The sequence below is a fragment of the Helobdella robusta genome, assembly GCF_000326865.2.
Source record: "Helobdella robusta unplaced genomic scaffold HELROscaffold_42, whole genome shotgun sequence".
In the NCBI taxonomy this organism is placed as follows: Eukaryota; Metazoa; Annelida; class Clitellata; order Rhynchobdellida; family Glossiphoniidae; genus Helobdella; species Helobdella robusta.
The window spans coordinates 1,476,990-1,497,739 of record NW_008704981.1 but is presented as its reverse complement, the minus strand read 5'-3'; the positions used below and the strand labels follow the sequence as shown (position 1 = coordinate 1,497,739).

At 30.1% G+C, this 20,750-nt stretch overlaps 5 protein-coding genes across 5 annotated transcripts in view; 2 read left to right on the top strand and 3 right to left on the bottom strand.

Moving 5' to 3' along the window:
• The window catches only part of HELRODRAFT_177430 (hypothetical protein), a gene marked incomplete at both ends in the record, with an annotated part of 1,132 nt that extends 932 nt beyond the window's left edge, over nucleotides 1–200 (top strand). Inside the window, one exon of the mRNA XM_009025619.1 lies at nucleotides 96–200. Within this exon, the coding sequence (XP_009023867.1) occupies nucleotides 96–200 (105 nt within the window). The remainder of the gene's footprint in view (nucleotides 1–95) is intronic.
• Nucleotides 201–4,762: 4,562 nt separating this feature from the next.
• HELRODRAFT_177428 (hypothetical protein) lies at nucleotides 4,763–6,887 on the bottom strand (the record flags this gene model as incomplete). Its single annotated transcript, XM_009025618.1, has 4 exons — nucleotides 4,763–4,995; nucleotides 5,098–5,343; nucleotides 5,422–5,670; nucleotides 6,848–6,887. 4 exons carry the CDS (start codon nucleotides 6,885–6,887, stop codon nucleotides 4,763–4,765), a joined length of 768 nt encoding a protein of 255 aa, XP_009023866.1.
• Nucleotides 6,888–8,022: 1,135 nt separating this feature from the next.
• On the bottom strand, nucleotides 8,023–9,135 carry HELRODRAFT_177427 (hypothetical protein; the record flags this gene model as incomplete). Its single annotated transcript, XM_009025617.1, has 4 exons — nucleotides 8,023–8,146; nucleotides 8,222–8,471; nucleotides 8,585–8,797; nucleotides 9,066–9,135. 4 exons carry the CDS (start codon nucleotides 9,133–9,135, stop codon nucleotides 8,023–8,025), a joined length of 657 nt encoding a protein of 218 aa, XP_009023865.1.
• Nucleotides 9,136–15,202: 6,067 nt separating this feature from the next.
• Nucleotides 15,203–17,417, bottom strand: HELRODRAFT_193118 (hypothetical protein; the record flags this gene model as incomplete). Its single annotated transcript, XM_009025616.1, has 5 exons — nucleotides 15,203–15,623; nucleotides 15,735–15,980; nucleotides 16,131–16,331; nucleotides 16,708–16,776; nucleotides 17,396–17,417. 5 exons carry the CDS (start codon nucleotides 17,415–17,417, stop codon nucleotides 15,397–15,399), a joined length of 765 nt encoding a protein of 254 aa, XP_009023864.1. The 3' UTR covers nucleotides 15,203–15,396.
• Nucleotides 17,418–19,010: 1,593 nt separating this feature from the next.
• On the top strand, nucleotides 19,011–20,013 carry HELRODRAFT_177425 (hypothetical protein; the record flags this gene model as incomplete). The annotated part of the gene is made up of 3 exons (XM_009025615.1): nucleotides 19,011–19,119; nucleotides 19,283–19,642; nucleotides 19,835–20,013. 3 exons carry the CDS (start codon nucleotides 19,011–19,013, stop codon nucleotides 20,011–20,013), a joined length of 648 nt encoding a protein of 215 aa, XP_009023863.1.
• Nucleotides 20,014–20,750: the final 737 nt, after the last annotated feature.

Sequence of the window (20,750 nt, the reverse complement as noted above, 5' to 3'; positions counted from 1 at the left end):
TATGTTTTGAGTCTGACATACTATGAGTGATTAACAGAAAAACATAAACTGAGTACATTAATTGCCTCAAGTTAATTTCAGTTTCTCAATCAAAGATTAACAGTACTGAACTTTCGTTTGGCATAATCAAGTTGCCTTTACCTTGTGAGAACTGTTTGTTTAGTGTTGAATATTTTGTTATTTTGAGTATAAATTTGTAGAACTGTTAAATCTTACATGATTTTCACAAGAATGTTGTTCATTTTACTGCAAAATAAACATTAAACACAAAATTGTAGCACTGACCAATATTCGCTTATATGCTAAATATGGTGAAAAACTGAATGTCATTGAGCAACCTCTAAATATTGTCAGAATTGAATGAAATTTTGCACACATGCTAACTTTCAGCTAAGGAAAAAATATAGGGGGTATGCACTTAAATATTAAAAAAAAATATTTTTGAACCACCCTAATATATATATATATATATATATATATTTATACGTATATATATTTAAATATATATAATTATGATTAAAATTTGTCATATAGATAAGTCGTAATTCCAGGCAACTCCATTAAAAATCATTAGTAATATAATACTACGAATTATCCTCAAATAATTTGATCACACATCAATGCTAGAAATGGCGTGTATACATGATTATGTAGTAGTAGTAGTAGTAGTAGTAGTAGTAGTAGTAGTAGTAGTAGTAGTAGTAGTAGTAGCAGTAAAAGTTTTCTTAGATCACTTTATTTCATTGTTAAATTAAACACTGCTCGACGATATGGCAAATAAATCCTCAAAGAAAATTAACGCATTTTCGTTTGCTAGCTTTTATACTGGAACAAAACTTTTCTAATTAAATATATGTATATGTGTTTGTGTGTGTGTGTGTTTGGTGTGTGCGTGTATGTGTTGTGTTTTTATATATCCATATATAAATTCGTATATATTAATGTAAATGTAGTTGTTATATAATTTATGTTCATATTAGTACTGTATCTATGTTATATACAGTTGCATTTATATAGATTTGAATTTGATATAGTTAGGATATAAAGGTCTATAAGTTATAATACGAATAAAAATACATATATGTCTCTTTGATTCATTACCTTTGTAGTTTCTGAAAAATGAGTAATTATCTTTCAAGTTTCAGTGTATATGATGCGATGTAATTGCTTCGGGTATTGATGTACTAATTTTGTCATCAAAGTAGTTTTAAAAATGAATTTAAACACAATTTCCTTGATGAGTCGTGTTCTACAATTTCATTGTCACTTCCAGATTCTTAAAAAATTAAACTGCGATAATCTTCCATAGAAAAATTTGCTATGAATAACACAAGCGACGCAAAACAACTTATTGGTTTGAAAATATTCCTTTCCTGATTTTCATAAAATTGAATTCAAGTACAGGCTCTATTAACAGTAGCTAATACTTGTGAATAAAATATTATTTGTTATTAAAAATGGCCTCGAGGTAGAGATTGAGGAATGCTAGGCTAAAAATGTGCCAAAAGTCGTCAAATCTATAAGAAAAAACTTTTCTTCTCCCCCACAAAACGTTATTTCAACTAACCTAAAAAGTGTAACTAACTTAAAAAGTTATTGACAAGTATTTATGTGTGTGTGTGTGTGTGTGTGTGTGTGTGTGTGTGTGTGTGTGTGTGTGTGTGTGTGTGTGTGTGTTATAGAGTGTAATTGTTAAATTAGTACGAAAGTATAAACTTAGAAATTAAAGCACGAAAACAATGAAACTAAGAAAAACTAAGAAAGAATATTGACGCTAACAACTATCATAAAGCTAATTTTGAGAAAATTTTTAACTTCAGGAAATTAGAATTTCAATACGACAAAATTTCAAAAAATAAAATTAAAGTATCTTCTAAAAGTATGTCCAGTAAATGTTAAAATACCGAAGTATGTTTCTATTAATTCAAGTGGAAAAATATCAAATGACGCAATTGTAGATATATATTTTTTGATAAATTTAAATTGTTAATTTGTTTATTAAAAATAGATTCAAGCTAATATTTAATTAAAATAATTATTCAATTAATTGATTAATTAATTATAGAGAAAATTTGTGTTATTTATTCACATCTTTCAGATTTTCTGAATTCCAGGTCCGGCCGACTGTTGAAAATTAACTTGTCGACGTCGTCCAAAAGAGATGTTGATCGTGTCAATAATGCATCTCCTGTTAATAGAGTTGTATGAAAAAATTACTTTAAAAAACAATAAATAAATTTCTCTACAACAAATAATATTAAAAGAAATGACGCATGGCTAATTGTGATGCTTACGTCAGCCAATGTTGAAGCTTTATCGTGTTGCCCTGCTTTCAAGAAGAGGATGAAGGAGAACATGCCTGAAGATTCGCACCCATCAACTTCTTTTCATTTGTGTGTAGAGGCCAAATATGTGAATGTGATAACCAGCGATAGATCGTCGTCGGAGTATGTCAAGGTCCAAGATTGGGCATTCAACAAGACTGATTATTAACCCGTGTGATCGACAAGCAGCAACCAAGTCAAGAATGAAATCAGAAACATTACTTAAATGATTCATTTTGTTGATAAACATGATTTTATTTCAATTTTCTGTCCTGTTTTCATTAACATTGTGCTTTGAATTTGTGAGAGCGCTATAAAAAGCGCAATATAAATGTTCAGATAATAATAATATTAATAATAATAATAATAACGCTACATTACGTGTGAGTTGAAATACATCCTATTTGAAAGCAATTATCTGATAACAGAGTTTTTTATTGTCTCAATATCTCTGTTTCTGTTCCTCGTTCCCTTTTTTTTATTTTTCTTTCTTTTCCTGTCTTTCTAATTTGAAGGCCACTATTTTTGATTGTCTAATAATAATAGAGGTCTTATTTTCTTTTTTTCTCTGCTTTTCTGACTCTCAGTCTGCCAGTTTCTCGCTCTACTATCTTTCTCTCTCTCTCACTATCTTGCTGTCGTTATATCTATCTCTCTTTATTTCTATCTCTCTTGTTGTTTCTGTTCTCTCTTTGTCTCTCTTTTTCCGCAGTGTTTTCTCTCTCTCTCTCTCTCTCTCTCTTTCTCTCTCTTTTTCTCTCTCATTTTATCATTTTTCTCTATTATCTTTCTTTTGCTTATTCTTTTAGACAATTGAAAACCACAGTTCCCATTCATACACATTTAATTTGGACGTAGGCGTCGTACGGATTTCCAATCAATTCAATTATCAAAGAGTTACGATTTGTCACACATTTCAACAAAAATTTGTTATAAAAAAATGTATCTGACAAATGACACACACAAATAACATCTAGTCAGTGTAAAAATAAATTACAGAAACTGGAATAGGAAAAAAAACAAAAAATTATAAATATAATAAATAAAACGGGATTATAAATATTAAAAATAAAAAAAAAATATAAAAAATAAAAAAGTTAAAAATAAAATAAAATAAAAGTCAGACACAAATTGAAGCACTAACCCACAAATACAGAAGGTCAAGAGCAAGATGATGAGCAGCGAAAAGAGAACTATGATCATCATCATCCACCAACATTTGGGCACATCTTTGAACCAAACATCGAGAAGCCAAAATATAAATCTTAATGATTCCGTTAGTTCTTGACAATGATTCCCCATTTTTCAAATTTTTCATAACTTACTGAGAGATTTCAGTGAAAATAATATATTTTTAAAGTTAAAGTTTAAATAAAATTTAGTAGCATTTGTAAAAGTAAAATCAAATAAAATTAGTATTCATCACAAGATTCCGCACACTAAAATGTACTAAGTTTATAGTAAAACGAAGTAGGATCTACTGGAAACATATATCATTTAATTCTATAATTAATTATTTGTTATCAGTAGCATTGCATGAATAATGGATGTATCTATACTTACTAGCAGCAAATTACTATGTAAACAGAATTATCTCAGCGGTTATTAACTGTTTTTTTTCTAATTACTACCAGAATTCTCAGTAGGCTTAGTAAATCACATACATTTAATCTTAGGTGAGTAATTAATTATTAACTGTCATGTTACTGATCACGTCAATTTCACACGATTTTACATAAATATTTCTAAAATAATTATTAAATACAGTTTCATAATAGGCAGTAAAAAAAATTGTGTTGTATGAATAAAATTCAATGTAGTTTCACAAGGCTAAGCTTAACAATATCAATACGTGTTCAGTCATTTTTTTATTAGTTAAGAAATTGGTATATGAACATTAACATATTTATATCCGAGTGTTTATCTCAAAAAATTCAATATCGCTTCAAATAAATAACTATAGCTACATTTATCAAGATGCTACTTTATGATTTTTTTCCATATTTTAGAATAAAAATTCAAGAGTTACTTTAACGAGTATAGTTTGAATTTTATTAGTATTCCAAAAACATCGTTAAACTATGAAGAAAAAATATTCAATTTAGCACAAATTCAACAAAGCTAATATAGAAGCAGACAATTAACGCTGTGCAGTACTATCAAAGTAAGCGCTGGTCACACTAATATAAGAAAATTTTAGAAAAAAATCGTTAATTTAAGTTAGTTTAAAACAGTTTATATACTTCGCTATGAATATAATATACATTCTCTAAAGGAATGTCATTTTAACTATTCGAATGAAAATTACTTGAGAGTTACTAGCATTTTTATCATCGAAATTTCAAATGGAAAAAAGGTTTGCTTGAAAATATATTTTTTTATATCTAAAAGTGATTATTCTTGTAGCAAAAACTTAGAATGTAGACCTTGTGTTTAAATCACACGTACTGCCAGTAATCAAAAGACTGATCGGCAACAATGTTGGTGACATTTTCAACGGTTCCACTGTTGAGATCACACATTCTCAAATTCCGATCGAAATTTACAGAGGTGCAACCAGCAAAATGAATGCAGGCGATGATACATTGATGGGCCGACCTTCCTTTCATCGTATGCAACGACAAACCATTCAATCTCATACCTTCTCTATGTTTCCAAATGTTTTCTGGATCTAAATTTTTAACGATCATGTACTTAGTAAAATGAAAATTGTAATTAACTAAAATAATTTGAAGAGAAGTTGAAACGTAACATAATAATCAATAAAACGTACATTTAATCACAAAAGCTTCAAGTTCACAGATGCAAAACCCGAGTGCAGCTGTAGGAGATTGCTGTGCGATAACATATCTGTAGGCCGGCACGTTGGCACTGCAGTTCACACGATGGCCGAAACTTTCCTGGGAGTTGTAAGGGTACTGACCGCAAAGAGGATACTTTCCTCTGATCGTCTGGTTGACAGATAGATTAAAGTAGTTGACATTTGTCAGTCCTATGATGAAATAATCCATTCGCGGAGCTGGAAAATTTATCAAAATAAAAAAAAATAATTTTGAAGTTAATCAAACAAATTTTTATGTGACTAGCAGAAGCTTACTATAAGTAGGACCACTTCTAGTCCAGAGAACGACATACTCGATCTTATATGGTATGATCATGTCAACCATCATCCAGAAATCCTTAAGAATTTCATCGTCAGCTGTGTGGAAACAGTGGTTCAAACTAAAGTCAGAACTTCTATCTCCGTCGACAGCCAGCGAGCCATCGTAGTGTCTGCCACTCATGTAGTAAGCTGAACTTTGTGTGGTTGGCTTGTGCAACAAAACGTTCTTTAATGAATAGACCACTGAAATAATGTTTTTCAGTGGGATCGATAAGAGTAAAAATGACAAATATATAATAATATAAATTTGTTGATTTCACTTTGGTAAAAATTACGATTACCCACTATGATGAAGAAACAGAAAATTCAAACTGATTGTGCAGAGCAGCATTTTGCGAATCATCAACTGTGGTTGTCAATCCTCAATATCTATATCTTATATACAATTGTTTCAATCCGAATGTTGGCAAATTTATACACAACAATTTCAATAGTCTATGTTAAGTGAAAATTACCTGTTTCTATTAGTCAAACAAAAGGATGGGAACATTAGTTTTTAGATTACAAATTAATTCCAATTTTTTTCAAAATTTAATTTCAAAAATAATTAAAGCTTTCAAATTAAGTGGTTTATTCAAAGAAAATATTTCAATTCAAATGATATTTTTTTATCAAAAAATAAATTTCACCCCACAAACACACCACACTCACACACACACCACACACACAGTCAAATTTATCAATAAAAGCATACCATTAGAGGATAAATTGAAAACATCCATTAAGGAAGTTTCAAGTTAAATTTATTTCAAATAAATTGCATTCAACAAAATTTATATTGATTTTAATTCAATTTTTATTATACATTGTATATACCCAGACCCACCGACCAAAATTTGTGCCACTAACAGGACTGTCACAGGCAAAAATATCTTTCTTTAGATCACAGATTGGCAGATTACGGCCCGCGGCCTTGTTCGACCAAAAAAAATCACATTACGACCATAAAAAACGCCCGAAATATTTGCTATTCAAATACTTATGTGGCCCTTCAAAAGACTACATAAAAATTTGAACTACTTTACTTTTGAAAGGCCGCATATGTATTTAAATAGCAAATTTTTCGACCCGGGGGAGAATTATTTTACGAATCAAAGTTACCTACTTGTTGTCAATTATTTTTTTCTATATTTTAATTTAATTCCAGCCTATATTCAACTAACTCAGATCTCACATACCTACGTTCAACTAACTCAATCCCTAGCTTACCTATTGGTTGTTAACGCAGCTCATTTTACACATCATATTTGTGATTTTATATTACCAAAAGAGGAAAAATTAAAAAGAATAGACAAGTAAATGTCATTGAGATTCTCGTACTTATCGTTCTTAAAATCGGCAGTTTTCTCCGCAGCAGAACCTGGCTCCATAGATGAGTAATTGTTGTACCTCTTGGCCATCGTTTGAAGGAACAGGATAAACAGCAACCTTGGAACCAGGGCACCAGGGTGTAACTGTTTGGCTTTTGATTACCTTCAGATAGTAAACCTGCTGGTTCTTTAGTGACAGGTATATCTACTTTCTGGAACAATCTACATATGTAATCATTCGTGGCAGAATGTCTTGCTTGTCTTCTTGAACCTAACCTAGATGATAGGCCATGATGGCCCAGATGAGAAACATATATATGTATGTGTGTATGCATGCATGAATGCATGTATGCATGTATGTATTGTAATGTGTTGTAAAACACTGATAAACTTCCAGCATAAAGAGAATTGTTTACATTACACTATACATGTATTCATACATTGACGATTGGAATAAAAAAAATTCATTGTAAATTTAAATTTACGTCATATGGCTTTTAGTAAAAAATTTCCTGCTATTGTTCTTTTAAAATAACAATGATGTAAAATCAGTTAATGTCCCTTCGTTCGCCGTCTAGATGTCTAATTACTTAAATTTTAAATTCCATATTAGCAAAAAATGTTGAACTTTGTTTAATTTGCATTTAAATTTTTATAACTTTATTATGTTTGTACTGTACATGTTATTTTTTATTTATCCCGAGAAAGAAAAAGTCAGACTGGGTGAATGTTTTTCAATCTCAATCACCATGTTTATTCATAAGTTTATGAAGTATTAAAGTGAAATATGAATATTCAATTCTTTTATTTTATAAACAAGTACAATTTGTTTCACATTTCATAACGCGGCATTTGCTGCAGTGACAAAATTATAGAAAAAAAAAACTAAAAATGAAATTTTGAATAACCTTCAAATGCAAAATATATCAAAATTGTTCAAAACTGTTAGGCTACAAAAAAATGCAAAAGCCATGAAACTGGCTAGTCAACAAATGTTTGAAAAAAGTATCATTGCATCTAAAATGTTTCGAATATAGAGTTTAAATTTGTAATTTTGGCAATTACATTCAACAAGCTAAAAATAGTACAAATTTGATTTTATTCTGCCAGCTTTTACAAAATCTAAACTAGTTGCCAAAAATCATACATTGAATTTTTTTCAATTTTGTCAACGTTTTCAACAGTTCCATTATTGAGTTGGCACACATTCGTTGCTTTATTGAAATTAACAGAGAAACAGCCGACAAGCTGCAAGCAGGATGTCACACAGCCGAGAACACTCTTGGTTTCTTTCGAAAGAACTTCTAATCCGTTCAATTTCATCCCATTCAACAGACGCCAAAGATTTTCTGAAATTCAAAAGTAACAAAAAATATCTCTATAAAACAAATTAAACAACCCACAACTGAAAACTAAAAAAAAACATGCCATTCAGTGGAAAAGCTTCAAGTTCAGCAACAGCGAATCCAAAAGGTTGTCCCAATTTTTGTTGAGCGATGACGTATCTGTAGGGCGGTACCTTGGAAGTGCAGTTGAGTCGGTGTGGTGCAGCTGACTTGGTGGTCGTTAGGTACTGACCGCATAGGGGAAACCTCCCTCTGATGGTTTCGCCGGTCGAGAGATTAAAGTAGTTGACGTTGGTCAGTCCGATGATGAAGTAATCGTTGCGTGCAGCTGTTGTCATCATCAATTTTATGTTTCGTAAATTTTATCATCAATTTTATTTTCCATTTGAAGAACAAATTTTGATTATTCTAATAAATTTTATACTGAAAATTTGATCTAACTATAAGTGGGACCAAGCCTGCTCCAGAGAACGACGTATTCAATCTTGTACGACATGATCATGTCCACTATCAACCAATATTCCCTCAAAGGTTCGAAGTCAACGTGGAAATATTTTAACGGATTTGTGTCACCGTCCACTGCATATGAAGCTGGATCTAAGCTGGAACTTCGCGCGTATGGTTTAAACTTTAAAACATTTCTTTGAGAAAAACCTTGAAATAAACATAATAAAACTTTATAGCACAATTTTTATTATTTATCCATAATTTAAAACATAAATTTATTTCTATTTTTTTTCTTAAATTTATAAAAAATATTTTTTTTTGTATGTTATTTAAAATCATCAATCGCAGATTTTATAAGCATTTAATATTTATATAGCACCATTTTAATTTAAAATCTATCATCTATTTATGTCGTATTTAATTATGAATGTTACAAAAATTTTCAAAATATCAAAATGGAGAATAAATGACTTACAATAATGAAGTGCCATTATAACGAAGATAATTTGATATGTTCTTTTCATTGGATACTTCAAAATCCACATTCTTGCGAAAGACTGTGTCTTTGCTTTAAACTTTTAGCGGAGTAATGTGTATTTGACAACCGGAAACATGCTATAAAACCCTTAGTATATATACTATATTTATGTATATGTATATTTTTTTCTATATTTCTTATTTCTCTCTTTTCTTACACACAAACACAAACAACACAAAAACACACACATACAAAAACACACGCACTCACACACATACAAATACACACACGCATATATATATATATATATATATATATATATATATATATATAAAATTTCAATATAGTTATATATAAACAATTACCTAGACGAATGCTATCTACCTTATATACAATAGTGCTATATAGCTAAACATTTAACTGGAAAAATGCTCCCTATCTGATATGCCAATCTAGATTGTTGATATTAACGACGCAAACGACCGTCAGTGGCGGATTTTGAGGGGCCGGGTGGAAATTGCTTTGTTTATTTCCAAAAGCTGACAACCAAGTTGTTGTAATTTTATAAAATTTAGCCATCGTATAGAGTTTAATTACTTACTACGCACTAAAACAGTTTTTCATAAACAAAAACTTAGTTTTAAATTTGAAATTTATAGAAAATAAAAAACGAATATACAAAATAAATATAAAATAGTCGCTTTCTTTTTTCAGTTTCTTGCCATCCTTGTTCAACTTTGCTCCCGCCCGTCAATTTTACTAGATCCGCCACATACATACTTGAAAATATTACTTTGCACTTTTATTTTTTATAGAGTATCCAACAATAATGAACAGTCAAAAATAATGATATCAACAACAACCAACAACAATCCTTACTTATTTATCCCGCATTAACCTAGTAACTTAATTCAATTATTTAACTCTATATATGGTTAGTCCAAATATATATATATATAGGGACAGTGGCGGACTAAGCCTAAAGCGGGCCCTAGGCAACATTGGAATTCCGGGCCTATTTTTCAGTAATGACAAATACTTTACGTTCGATAGTTTGGTTTTAATGAATATGGTATGTAAATCAGTCACCAAAATTTTTAAAAAATGTACACAAATTAAAGAAACATCATTTATTAAAAAAAACAAACATAAACGTAATTTATTAAAACAGTAATATAAATACACCAAGACTGATATATCTATATAATTGCCTTTTTTCTCACTTTCAGTTCTGCAAACTCGTCAATTAGTTTGTCATAGTTAATAGAATTATTCAACAATTCTTTTTCTATATAAAGTAATGATAAGCTATTTAATTTTTGTTGGCCCAACGTGGATCTTTTTCTAAATGATCAAAATCGTCTCTAACAGTTTGTATGAAATCTATTAGCGAATCATAAATTAGAACTGCTGTATTTAAGGATTCGTCTTTTTGCTGAAGAGTCTTGTTTGAAGCATCTATTCTTTCTAAAAATTTTTCCCATATAGTAAGTAACAGTACATACTCAAATGTATCAAGTTTTTTGTATAAATCGGCAGCTTCTGATCTTGTTAATGGTTTCTCATCATTGTTTGAGGAAAAATGGCGTAAACAATGTTTAATTTCGTCATAATTTTCCTTCAAGGCTTTTACAGCATCGGAACGAGCTGACTATCTGGTGTCACAAACAGGTTTAATATTCAAGTGCTTGGTCTTACAAAATTTTTTTAATTCATTCCACCTATGTGTAGAACTTGAAAAAAATACGTACAATTCTTGAACGATATTGAAAAAAGTGGTTATTTCCATGCAACTTTCGGCAGCAGCATTTCCAATTAAATTTAATGAATGATTTGAGCATGGTATGAAATGAGCAGAAAAAATATGTTGTTTTATTCTGGATTGGAGTCACTTATATTTACCTGACATATTGAATGCGTTATCATAACTTTGTCCTCGACAATTAGTGATGTCTAAATCAATGCTATTTAAAAATTCTAAAATAACTTTTTCCAAGTTATCACCAGTATGAGAAAATATAGGTAGAAATCCCAAAAATCTTTCTTTTATACCACTTGGAAGAACGTACCGAATAATAACTGTAAGCTGATCTACATGAGATACATCAGCGGTTGAATCAATAATTAGAGAATAAAATTTAGCTTCCTTTATTTCGTTCAGTATCGTGAGTTGCAAATCTTTCGATATAATCAAAATAAATTCATCTCATATGGTAGATGACAAATAACTTATAGTTCCGGTGCCGCAATTTGTATATCTTCTCATGTGTTCACGCAAAAATGGATCAAACTCGGATAAATATTCTAAAGCACCTATATATTTACCATTATTTTCACTAAAAAGAACTTCATTTTTACCACGAAATGCCAAAGAGTATGAAGAAATAAATTTGATTGTTGCTACCACACGTTTAAGTACCTCCCTCCAGTATTTTTTTTCATTCATAATTTGTTTTTCCAATTCAGTATCAATACGCCTAGTAATGGAAGATGATTCTAGAGATCCATTTATCGATTTTGGTGGATTTTTGACATAATACTCTAGCATGGCGTCTGTTAGGTATTCTGGCCATTAAGCAATGTCGTTTACAAAACTCTTAGTTTCATCATTACTTTCAGATGATTTAATATATATATATCTTCTTTTGCTTCATCTTCACAATCGGAATTACTCAGTTTTTCCCGCTGATATTTCTGCTGAAAAGATTCACATTCGTGTGATGCTTCTGGAGTTTGAGCAGGTAAAATTTGTGAAAATGATGATGATTGTTGTGATTTTTCGTCCTCCACAATTAAAAATTTGTTTAACAATCCTTTCATCTGCTTTTCGTTTTCTTTTTTTTACTTCCACTTAAATGCTTATAGGAACTCATTATAAATTAAAGACCACGTACTAAAAATAAAAAAATCAATTAACATTATTTTCACTCAATTATAATAAAATCACAATTTGTAGTATTACTGATTTATAAAGCCCTTCTTGTGAGTAATCTTCAGATATCAGTATCAATTGAATAATGTAATGTAATATTTCCACAAAACTCACATTTTAAATTAACGAATTCCAAAAATTATTAACTATCAATCAAAAACTAAAAACTAAACAAATCAAAATCTATTGACAAATGACCGATATTTAACTTTGACGATTTTTCAAAATGGCAGAAAACGGGCTTTTTTCAAATTTATGACAAGAAATTAGTTCAATGTTCATTATTTCTTCCAGCAACAAAGAACCAATGAGCATTTAATTATAAAAATTGAAAAGTGAATAATTTAATACTTTTATAAAAACTCACATTTTTTTGTAGGAATTCCAGAAAATGAATCCAAAAAATATTTTGCAGAGCAATTTTAAAAATATTCGATATTCATTTTTGCCAATTTTTCAAAATGGTTTCATTGCGCTTTCTTGTTAAATTTAGAATTTGATATTTGTTCAATGTTAATGTTTAGCATTTCTATTAAAACCAAAAAAAAACATAAAAATATAATTATAAAAATTAAAAAAAAGTTAAAATCGAATTTCCGGGCTCCCAAAAATTACGGGCCCTAGGCAATTGCCTAGTCAGCCTAGGCCTTAGTCCGCCCCTGTATAGGGAAAATTAAAAAGAAAAAGTTTAAATCGATGAATGCCAATAATTCGGTAGAATTCATACAATACCGTAGAAAACATGGTCTCTTGTCTCTTTCCAACACACACATACACATACACAAACACACACACACACATAATCAAAAAGCTCATACACACACACACACACACACACACACACACACACACACACACACACACACACACACACACACACATATATATATATATATATATATATATATATATATATATATTTGTTTTAATGTATAAATAACATTAATGAACGTTCATCATGCAAGTCATTGTTTAAATTGACATGAATACAGCAAAATTTGTCTTTGTTAATTTATTCCATATGACTTTTGTTAAAATTTTTTCATGCCATTGTTCATTTTATAAAGAGCAATATATGGATGAGTAAAAAAAGTTCACGTTGAAACAACTAGCTAAACAAGTAGACTCGTAAAATTAACTTCTGTGTTTGGGGCTACCCACAAGGGATGTCACGCTTTTTGGACGTTTTTTTGACCCACCCCTCCCCAGTGTCACAAAACTTTACCTCTCCACTCTTACTCTTAGTAAAAACTCATCGAACAATGTAATTGTTCTATGCATTTTATTTTTTATTGATATCAAAATAACAAATGACAAGTTTATATGAAGATAGTTTTAAATCTTAATGCTTTACTGTAGTTAAAGTATGACGAATTAATATGAAAAATCACGAATAGTTTTCCTCCCAAAGGTTGGTCAGATGCTATGAAACTGAAACCAACGGAATACATGGGATTTCTTTTTTTGGTATATTCGATAACTCTATGTTGGTAGTGTCCATGTCATCTTCATTCAGTCATTAAACATCAACATCAACATTCAACATCTTCGTTTTCTTCAAATACATTTACTGCCATAAGTTCCCTCTGGCGTCTAACAGCAACTCTGACTTATCTAACTTTATTATGCTGAAATAAATATGAATTGGGAATAGCATGATACCTTTTTGCCATCAAAATTGAAGCATTATATAATCTACATATTTTGCAGATGCGGTTTTTAAAAGAATCTTGAACAGAAAGGCAAAATGCATCATATGAGAGCTGTGAAAACTGGAACAAGCTGTTTGGAAGGGCTATTTTATTTTTCAACATAAGACTAACAAATAGTTTTGGAAAATTGCTAGTAGTTTCATCAATGTACTGCATTTGTAGGCCTTCACTATTTATTTGGACTAATTTGAACTGGAAGGGGCATTGTTTTGTTTATTTAAAAAAGGGACGTCACACTTGCGTTAACCCCCATCCTATCCTTCGTCACAAAGTTTCACAAATATTTGAACTCCCTCGTTGAAGCGTGACAACCTTTGAGTAAAAAAACTTACTGAAATAAAAGTTGAAGTTCACAAAAATGATCATTGGTAACTTCATTTTGCTAACCGTAAGAATGGGATGGAATAGGGTATATTTAAATTAACGTTACACACACACACACACACACACACACACACACACACACACACACACACACACACACACACACACACACACACACACACAAACACACACACACACAATCTGACTAGTGCAAACTTATACAAACGTTCAACATTGGAGACGATATTGATCAGGATTTATTGTTTGGACAATCGTAATCTCCCTCAAACATGACATTATTGCAGCTCTTAATTGATTTTACCTATTTTCACAAATTTTTTTATGTTTGTATTTTTTATGGGTTTCTCAAAACAGTTTTTTTTTCAAATATATTTGCAAAAATAAGTAACAAAATATTGATACGGCATCTCTTATAGTTTTTATCGAAAAATAATTGTACTTTAACACACAATTATGTACAATTAATGTATTTAATCACTTAATTATTTGTTTATCTACTTTATAAATTTGTTTCTCACTATGTTTAATTAATTAGTTAGTATTCATCAAATTGTTTCTTAATGGAAAACAAGACAAAAAAGATATTCTCATTATTTTGTTGGAATTTAACGCTTTATCATCACGCAATCTGCCATTTAATGTGTCAGCTCTAGATAATAATGGCAAACTATCAGAGGATTATAAATGTCGTACGATTGTACAATTAAAAGGACTTCGACATTGGAATATGCTTTGTCTTAGAAACAATATCTCACGGCATGATTTAAGGACAATAAATATTTACATTTTTTGTTGGATGTTTTTGTTTTTTATTCAATTTATTTTTTTTTGTCGAGGCCAGATTTGTTATAGTTACTAAACTTGCAAGCACTACAAACAAATTATTTTTCAATTCCACTATTTGCTGATAGTTCATCATTATCATTCTTGCTCTAGCTCAATAAGTTGTACTATAAAATTTTGGTTACACTATACTATTTTATGGCTTACGAGCACTATATATCGCACTTCAAATATCTCTTGCATTGGCCATTGGCCATGGCTAATTTGATCAAGCGATAGAATTAGCACGTTTCGTTTCTATGTTGTTAGTGTGATTTTTGAAAATTAAAAAACAATAAAATAAATGAGCTTTGAACAATTGCTACTTTATTAACGTAAATTTTTTAAAATAGAAACAGGTTTTTATTGTAATATTTGTGCTTATAAAAGAAAAACTAAAGAAGCTGCATGTTCTAATGTAAAGAATATATGCATGAAAATAGCGTTTACAGTAAGTAAGCATTATCTTGCTAACTCAATCAGTAATTATTGATGCAACTTATAGCAAACATCCAATTCACACTGATTGCCAATAATCGTAGAGTGGATTCTTTTCAATGTTTTTGACATTTTCAACAGTTCCCTCGTTGAACTCACAGATTTTAGATTCAATTTCAAAGTTTATGGATGAGCAATCAGTGAGTTGTTGGCACATCAGTATACATTGATACACAGACTTCGAACTGGCTGTCAACAAGATCAGACCACTCAGTTTCAATCCGCTTTTGCGTCTCCACAGATTTTCTAAAATTAAAAATTTTGTAAAAATTTTGGCAACTGAATAAAATAATATAAATTTACTTTTTAAAAATTGTAAATAGTGATAAACAAAGAGAATAATGTTCGAATGGCCACCTTGGATCGCATAAGCTTCAATTTCACAGATACAGAATCCAAATTCCGCTAACGGAGTTTGTTGAGCGATGATGTACCTGGAAGCAGGCAGGTTGGAGCTGCAGTTGACACGATTTCCAAAACTGGGCTGAGCTTTGTAGGGGTATACACCGCAGAGAGGAAACTTGCCTCTGATGGTCTGGTTGGTGGGAAGGTTGAAGTAGTTGACGTTTGTCAATCCGATGATGAAATAATCCAAACGTTGAACTGGCGAGGGAAAAATATTTGTGAATATTAATTACCGTTAAATTCTTACACAGGAGTTATTCATTAAGGTTCATCAAGAGACAAAAATTGAACATCAATTGAACGGTTGATTATCATTCACAATCTTTGGTAAGCAAACGAGCAACTGACCGTAATCATCTCTACCCCAAACAACAACATAGTCAATCTTGTATGGCATAATCATATCCACCAGCAGCCAATAATCAGCTAGTGGTTCGTTAGCTACATGAAAACAATGACTATCATAAACATTTGGATTGGGATACCCATCCACAGCCAATGAGCCTGTGCACCAAATTTGATAAGTATCAATATAGAATGAAAAACTTTCTGTTGTTGGTTTTGTCAGAAGAACGTTTTTTAAGGAAGAAACTGAAAAGAGATTTTCAATAGTTGTAAAATGTTTAAATTTTTTTTCCAAATTCAGAACTGAAAGTTATTTTTAAAAAAAGTTAAGTTTACCAGATTATTTATGAAATTAATTAAACAAACGCCCTATAATTGTATTCTTATGTTGGATTTTATAAACACGGTGGCCTATACAAGTATATTTTATTCTGTATCTAAATGTTTCCTATTTCAAGGATTGAATTCTTGTAATGTAATGTAATGTAATATAATATAATATGTTAAAGGCAATCTATTATAAATTTATTTACTTCTTTAAAAATTCATTTAGTCTCAAAACTTTTCAAAGAACACCTACCCTGCTTGAAAACAAGAGATATTGTTAATATAGTGATAAATTTCATAATCTTTGCTAACTTGCCAACAGCTGTTTTTAAAAAATGTGTGATTTATTAAAGATTAATTGTTGGATTTTTTAATAATAAATATTCTAAACCGTTTTATAAATAAATTTGATATTTTTTAAATGAATATGATATAACAGTTATGAGTCATATTAACGTTTTTGAGAAAGATTAAGATTTTTTCTAGCTAAATTTCACTTAAATAAGTCTAAAAATTCATGTTCATACATGCTTATAATTGAAAACCATATACATGTCCGTGCAATCTAAAGTTAAAATTACCCTGAAGATAATTTTTGACAGAACGTCAATATTTGTCAGACTGAAAATTTCTCGATGTACTCTAATTTTTGCTAATGGAGTTTTCTGACAGGTTTTTAAGATCAAATTTTTCAGTTTTCCATTAGCATCAATCTTGAATACAATGATGGTTCCGTGATTGATTGATAGACAATAAAACGTTTCTGTTAAAAATATTTGACATGCAATCTTCGAAATATATGCACTTAATATATATTTTTAAATTAAAAATACATTTCAATGAAAATTTCATTACATGAATTATGAAGGATGATAGGTGAGAATTTGTTTATTTCATTTGCAAATTTCATTTTAAACGGTTCATAAATTCAAATCAGAAACGTGTTAAGCTTGCAAACTTCATTTCAAAAAATTCAATACATCACATGCATTTTGAACTTAACGTTCAGAGATTGCTTCAACATAGTGGCACTCGACAGTTTACCACAGTTAACAATATTTTTTTAACTTTTAAATTCCTCCGTTTTTTAAACAAACCAGTTTTATGAAAGCAATTATTTGTAATAAGAAAAAATATTGAACAACGCTTAGTTGAGTGACGCAAGACGCAATATAAAATATACAAACACCACACACACATACATACACATTAGATATAATAATCTAATAAATGCTATTAGGACTTTCATACCAATAAAATCTGCTGCATGTGCAAATCAATGTTCAGATGTGCAAACATTTGAATATGTTCAATTTTAAAGTTAAATTAGACGAAATGATTTAAGACGGAATAAATTTTAGACATGTAAGCGTAAGATATAAGCCAAATTGGAAGCATGTCGATACAATTCCGAAAACAGAATCAGAATCGGAATCGAATCGGAATCCCGATCATTGTACCGTCACCGTCAAAAATAATATGCCTCTACAATCATTAATGTTATCCTCACTTCAATCATGTAGTCATATGCAAATAATTTGCTGAAAAAAAGTAAATAATTTTTTGAAAATATGTAAATAATTTGTTGGAAAAACAGCCACTGTTTCAATAAGGATACAAATAGGTTTATAACAAGAACTCTTTTCATTCTGACGTAAAAAAAGTTGAAAAGTGTGATTCAGACGCTATATTCAACAGGTAAACAAACATTCAAACAACTTACTATTCTTACATATTTAAATTTTGTCAGCTTGCTGATTTTTATTAATTTATTTCTTTATAAAACAAATTTATAATCTAAAATATTTTTTGTAAATTAATTGATCATGAATTTTTCAGTTGGAGCATAAGCAGGCAAGATGTTGCCATTCAAGTACATGATTGTCGTCTTGTCTTTAACTGTAAGTTTTGTTGAATGAATTTTTATCTGAAAAAAAAACAGATAAGACATTAACTTAGGAACATTTTTTCGTTGGTGATACTACAACCTCATTTCTAATAAAAATTTAAATTATTCAGTCTGCATCTGTCTTATTTTTATGAGCTATTCAAATGTTCTTTGTTTTATTTTTGAGAATTTTTATTCACCTAATTTAACATTTTTCAACAAGTTATAATGTTATATAATCAGTTAGTCAGTTGTACAGGAAACTGGAGTTTTTAGGTCTCAAATTCTTTAGTTGTTTTTTATTTTCATTACACACACACACACCACACACACACACACACACATACACACACAAACACACACATTAACACACACTCATTGCTATTTCATTTCTTAGTTACAATTTGGTGTTTAATGACGATGAATCATTTAGATAATGAAAACTTGTTAACTGAAAACGAATCTAATAAAATACATCTTGTGGTTATTTTAAAAAGATTTCATTGAGTTTATTTATACATACCTAAAAGTTTTTGTTTCTGTCAGACTTTGTTTTTTTCGAAGTATAGTAAAAAATATTAAGATAGAAAGAGTGCAAATTAATTACATTCAAATTATTGTTATTAGTGAATGTTTTGGTAGCTGGGAAAATAACTTGCGGAGTCTGTATGAATTTTTTCAAATTCGGCGAAGCATTCCCTGAAAGCTGTTTCAAAGTCGTCAATAACACCGTGTCGTGTGAATCGTGTGAAGCCAACCTGTATTTCACGCGAGATCGTATGAAGTATTTTTTTCTTCATTTTCAAATATATAGAATAATAAATTAAAAAAACAATTACAACCTGTTGGCATAGACTAATTTCAGACACGTTAAATGTTTTCTGTATTTTTGTTTAAATTGTTACACTACAATCAAATGTTTTTTTCCGTTTTTTAACAGTGCAAGAAATCAGACTGCATAGAAGCTGCTCTGAAACAAAATTGCCATATTCAAGATCATATGCAAGTGTATCCGGTATACCCGATTTAGGATTTCGCTTGGGTCTGGTTAAAAACAAAGATAGAAGCAACTGCAGAACTCCAGATAAGATGTTTGACGTAACAAGTTTAACCACCCACGAGAAAATTGCTTACAACAAAGTCATGAAATATTGGAGGAGTTCCAGATGTGCTAAGACGCAATGTGGATCCTGTTATAAATTGGCCAACGTCGACGAGCCAATCCCAAATAAATGCTTCAAAACCTCACCGCTGAGATGCTGCAGAGAATGTGCTATAATGGTAGGCTTCAATTTAAAAGGTTATTATTTTTTTCCCGCCTTCGGGATTGTAGTTATTTTAATACAAAATTTTCTCGTTCGTTACTTTTTAATTTCTCCAAAACGACATACTTGCAATATCATTATTTATCACGGTTACTCAGCCATTAAATCATAGTAACCAACGTATTTGTTATCCTCTTTGCATTAAACACTTGCACGAATTCCTACAGATGGTACTATATTTTTGGAAAGGGGATGCACTTATGGAAAAATGAATACGACAGATATCGGATACCATCCCTTAAATGCAGACATTTTTATGGTCTCCCAGGTAACGGTCAATAAACAACACGGCAACAGTGGAACTTTGAAGGATGTTCTCGAGGGACCACATATGACTAAAAATTAAAAGCAGATTTCAATGACTACATTGAGGAATTCCCAAAATTCAAAGAATTTTTTTCTATGTGGACGGAATCGAGATGTACATGAAAAACGACTCCATAAAATCAATACTGATAAAAAACTTTTGAAACTAAGAATTCTTTGAACGTTGAAAACTTTTGAAATAAAGTTATTGCTGCCAACCATTGTCTTAAAATAATTTTTCCCCAAAGTTGTGTTCAGTTTAAAAACACAAATTTCTATAAGTCAGAGTATTAAGGCAAGAAAGTGGTTAAATGCAGATATAGAGAGAATATTCTCAATAGGTGGTTTCAGCAGAGAAAGCAAATTTAATAAAAATTAAATGTATAAAAAAAATCTTCAAAAAAAAATCTCTAAAATGAACATAAATGAATTATGAATGAATTTTTATACACACACATAGAGATATTATTTAAATCTGAAATGTTCTTTTTTTCTTAGTTTCATATTTTCGATAATTAAGTTTCATTTTAGTCGTAACAGTGCTTTCGCTTAATCATGGTTGTGTTGATGTAGTATTAAAGGTTATGGCTTGATATTTCATTATTTGATTTGATTGAAAATGATACAAACAAAAGAGTCGCTTCCATTTAAACAACATTTTATTATATTCTAATTAGATACTGAATAGATTTAAATACCATCTTTTTAATCCATCAGCTATGTCCGGGTTATTTATTTCCTTATCATCAATCAATCACGGATAAAAATTTTTGGAAC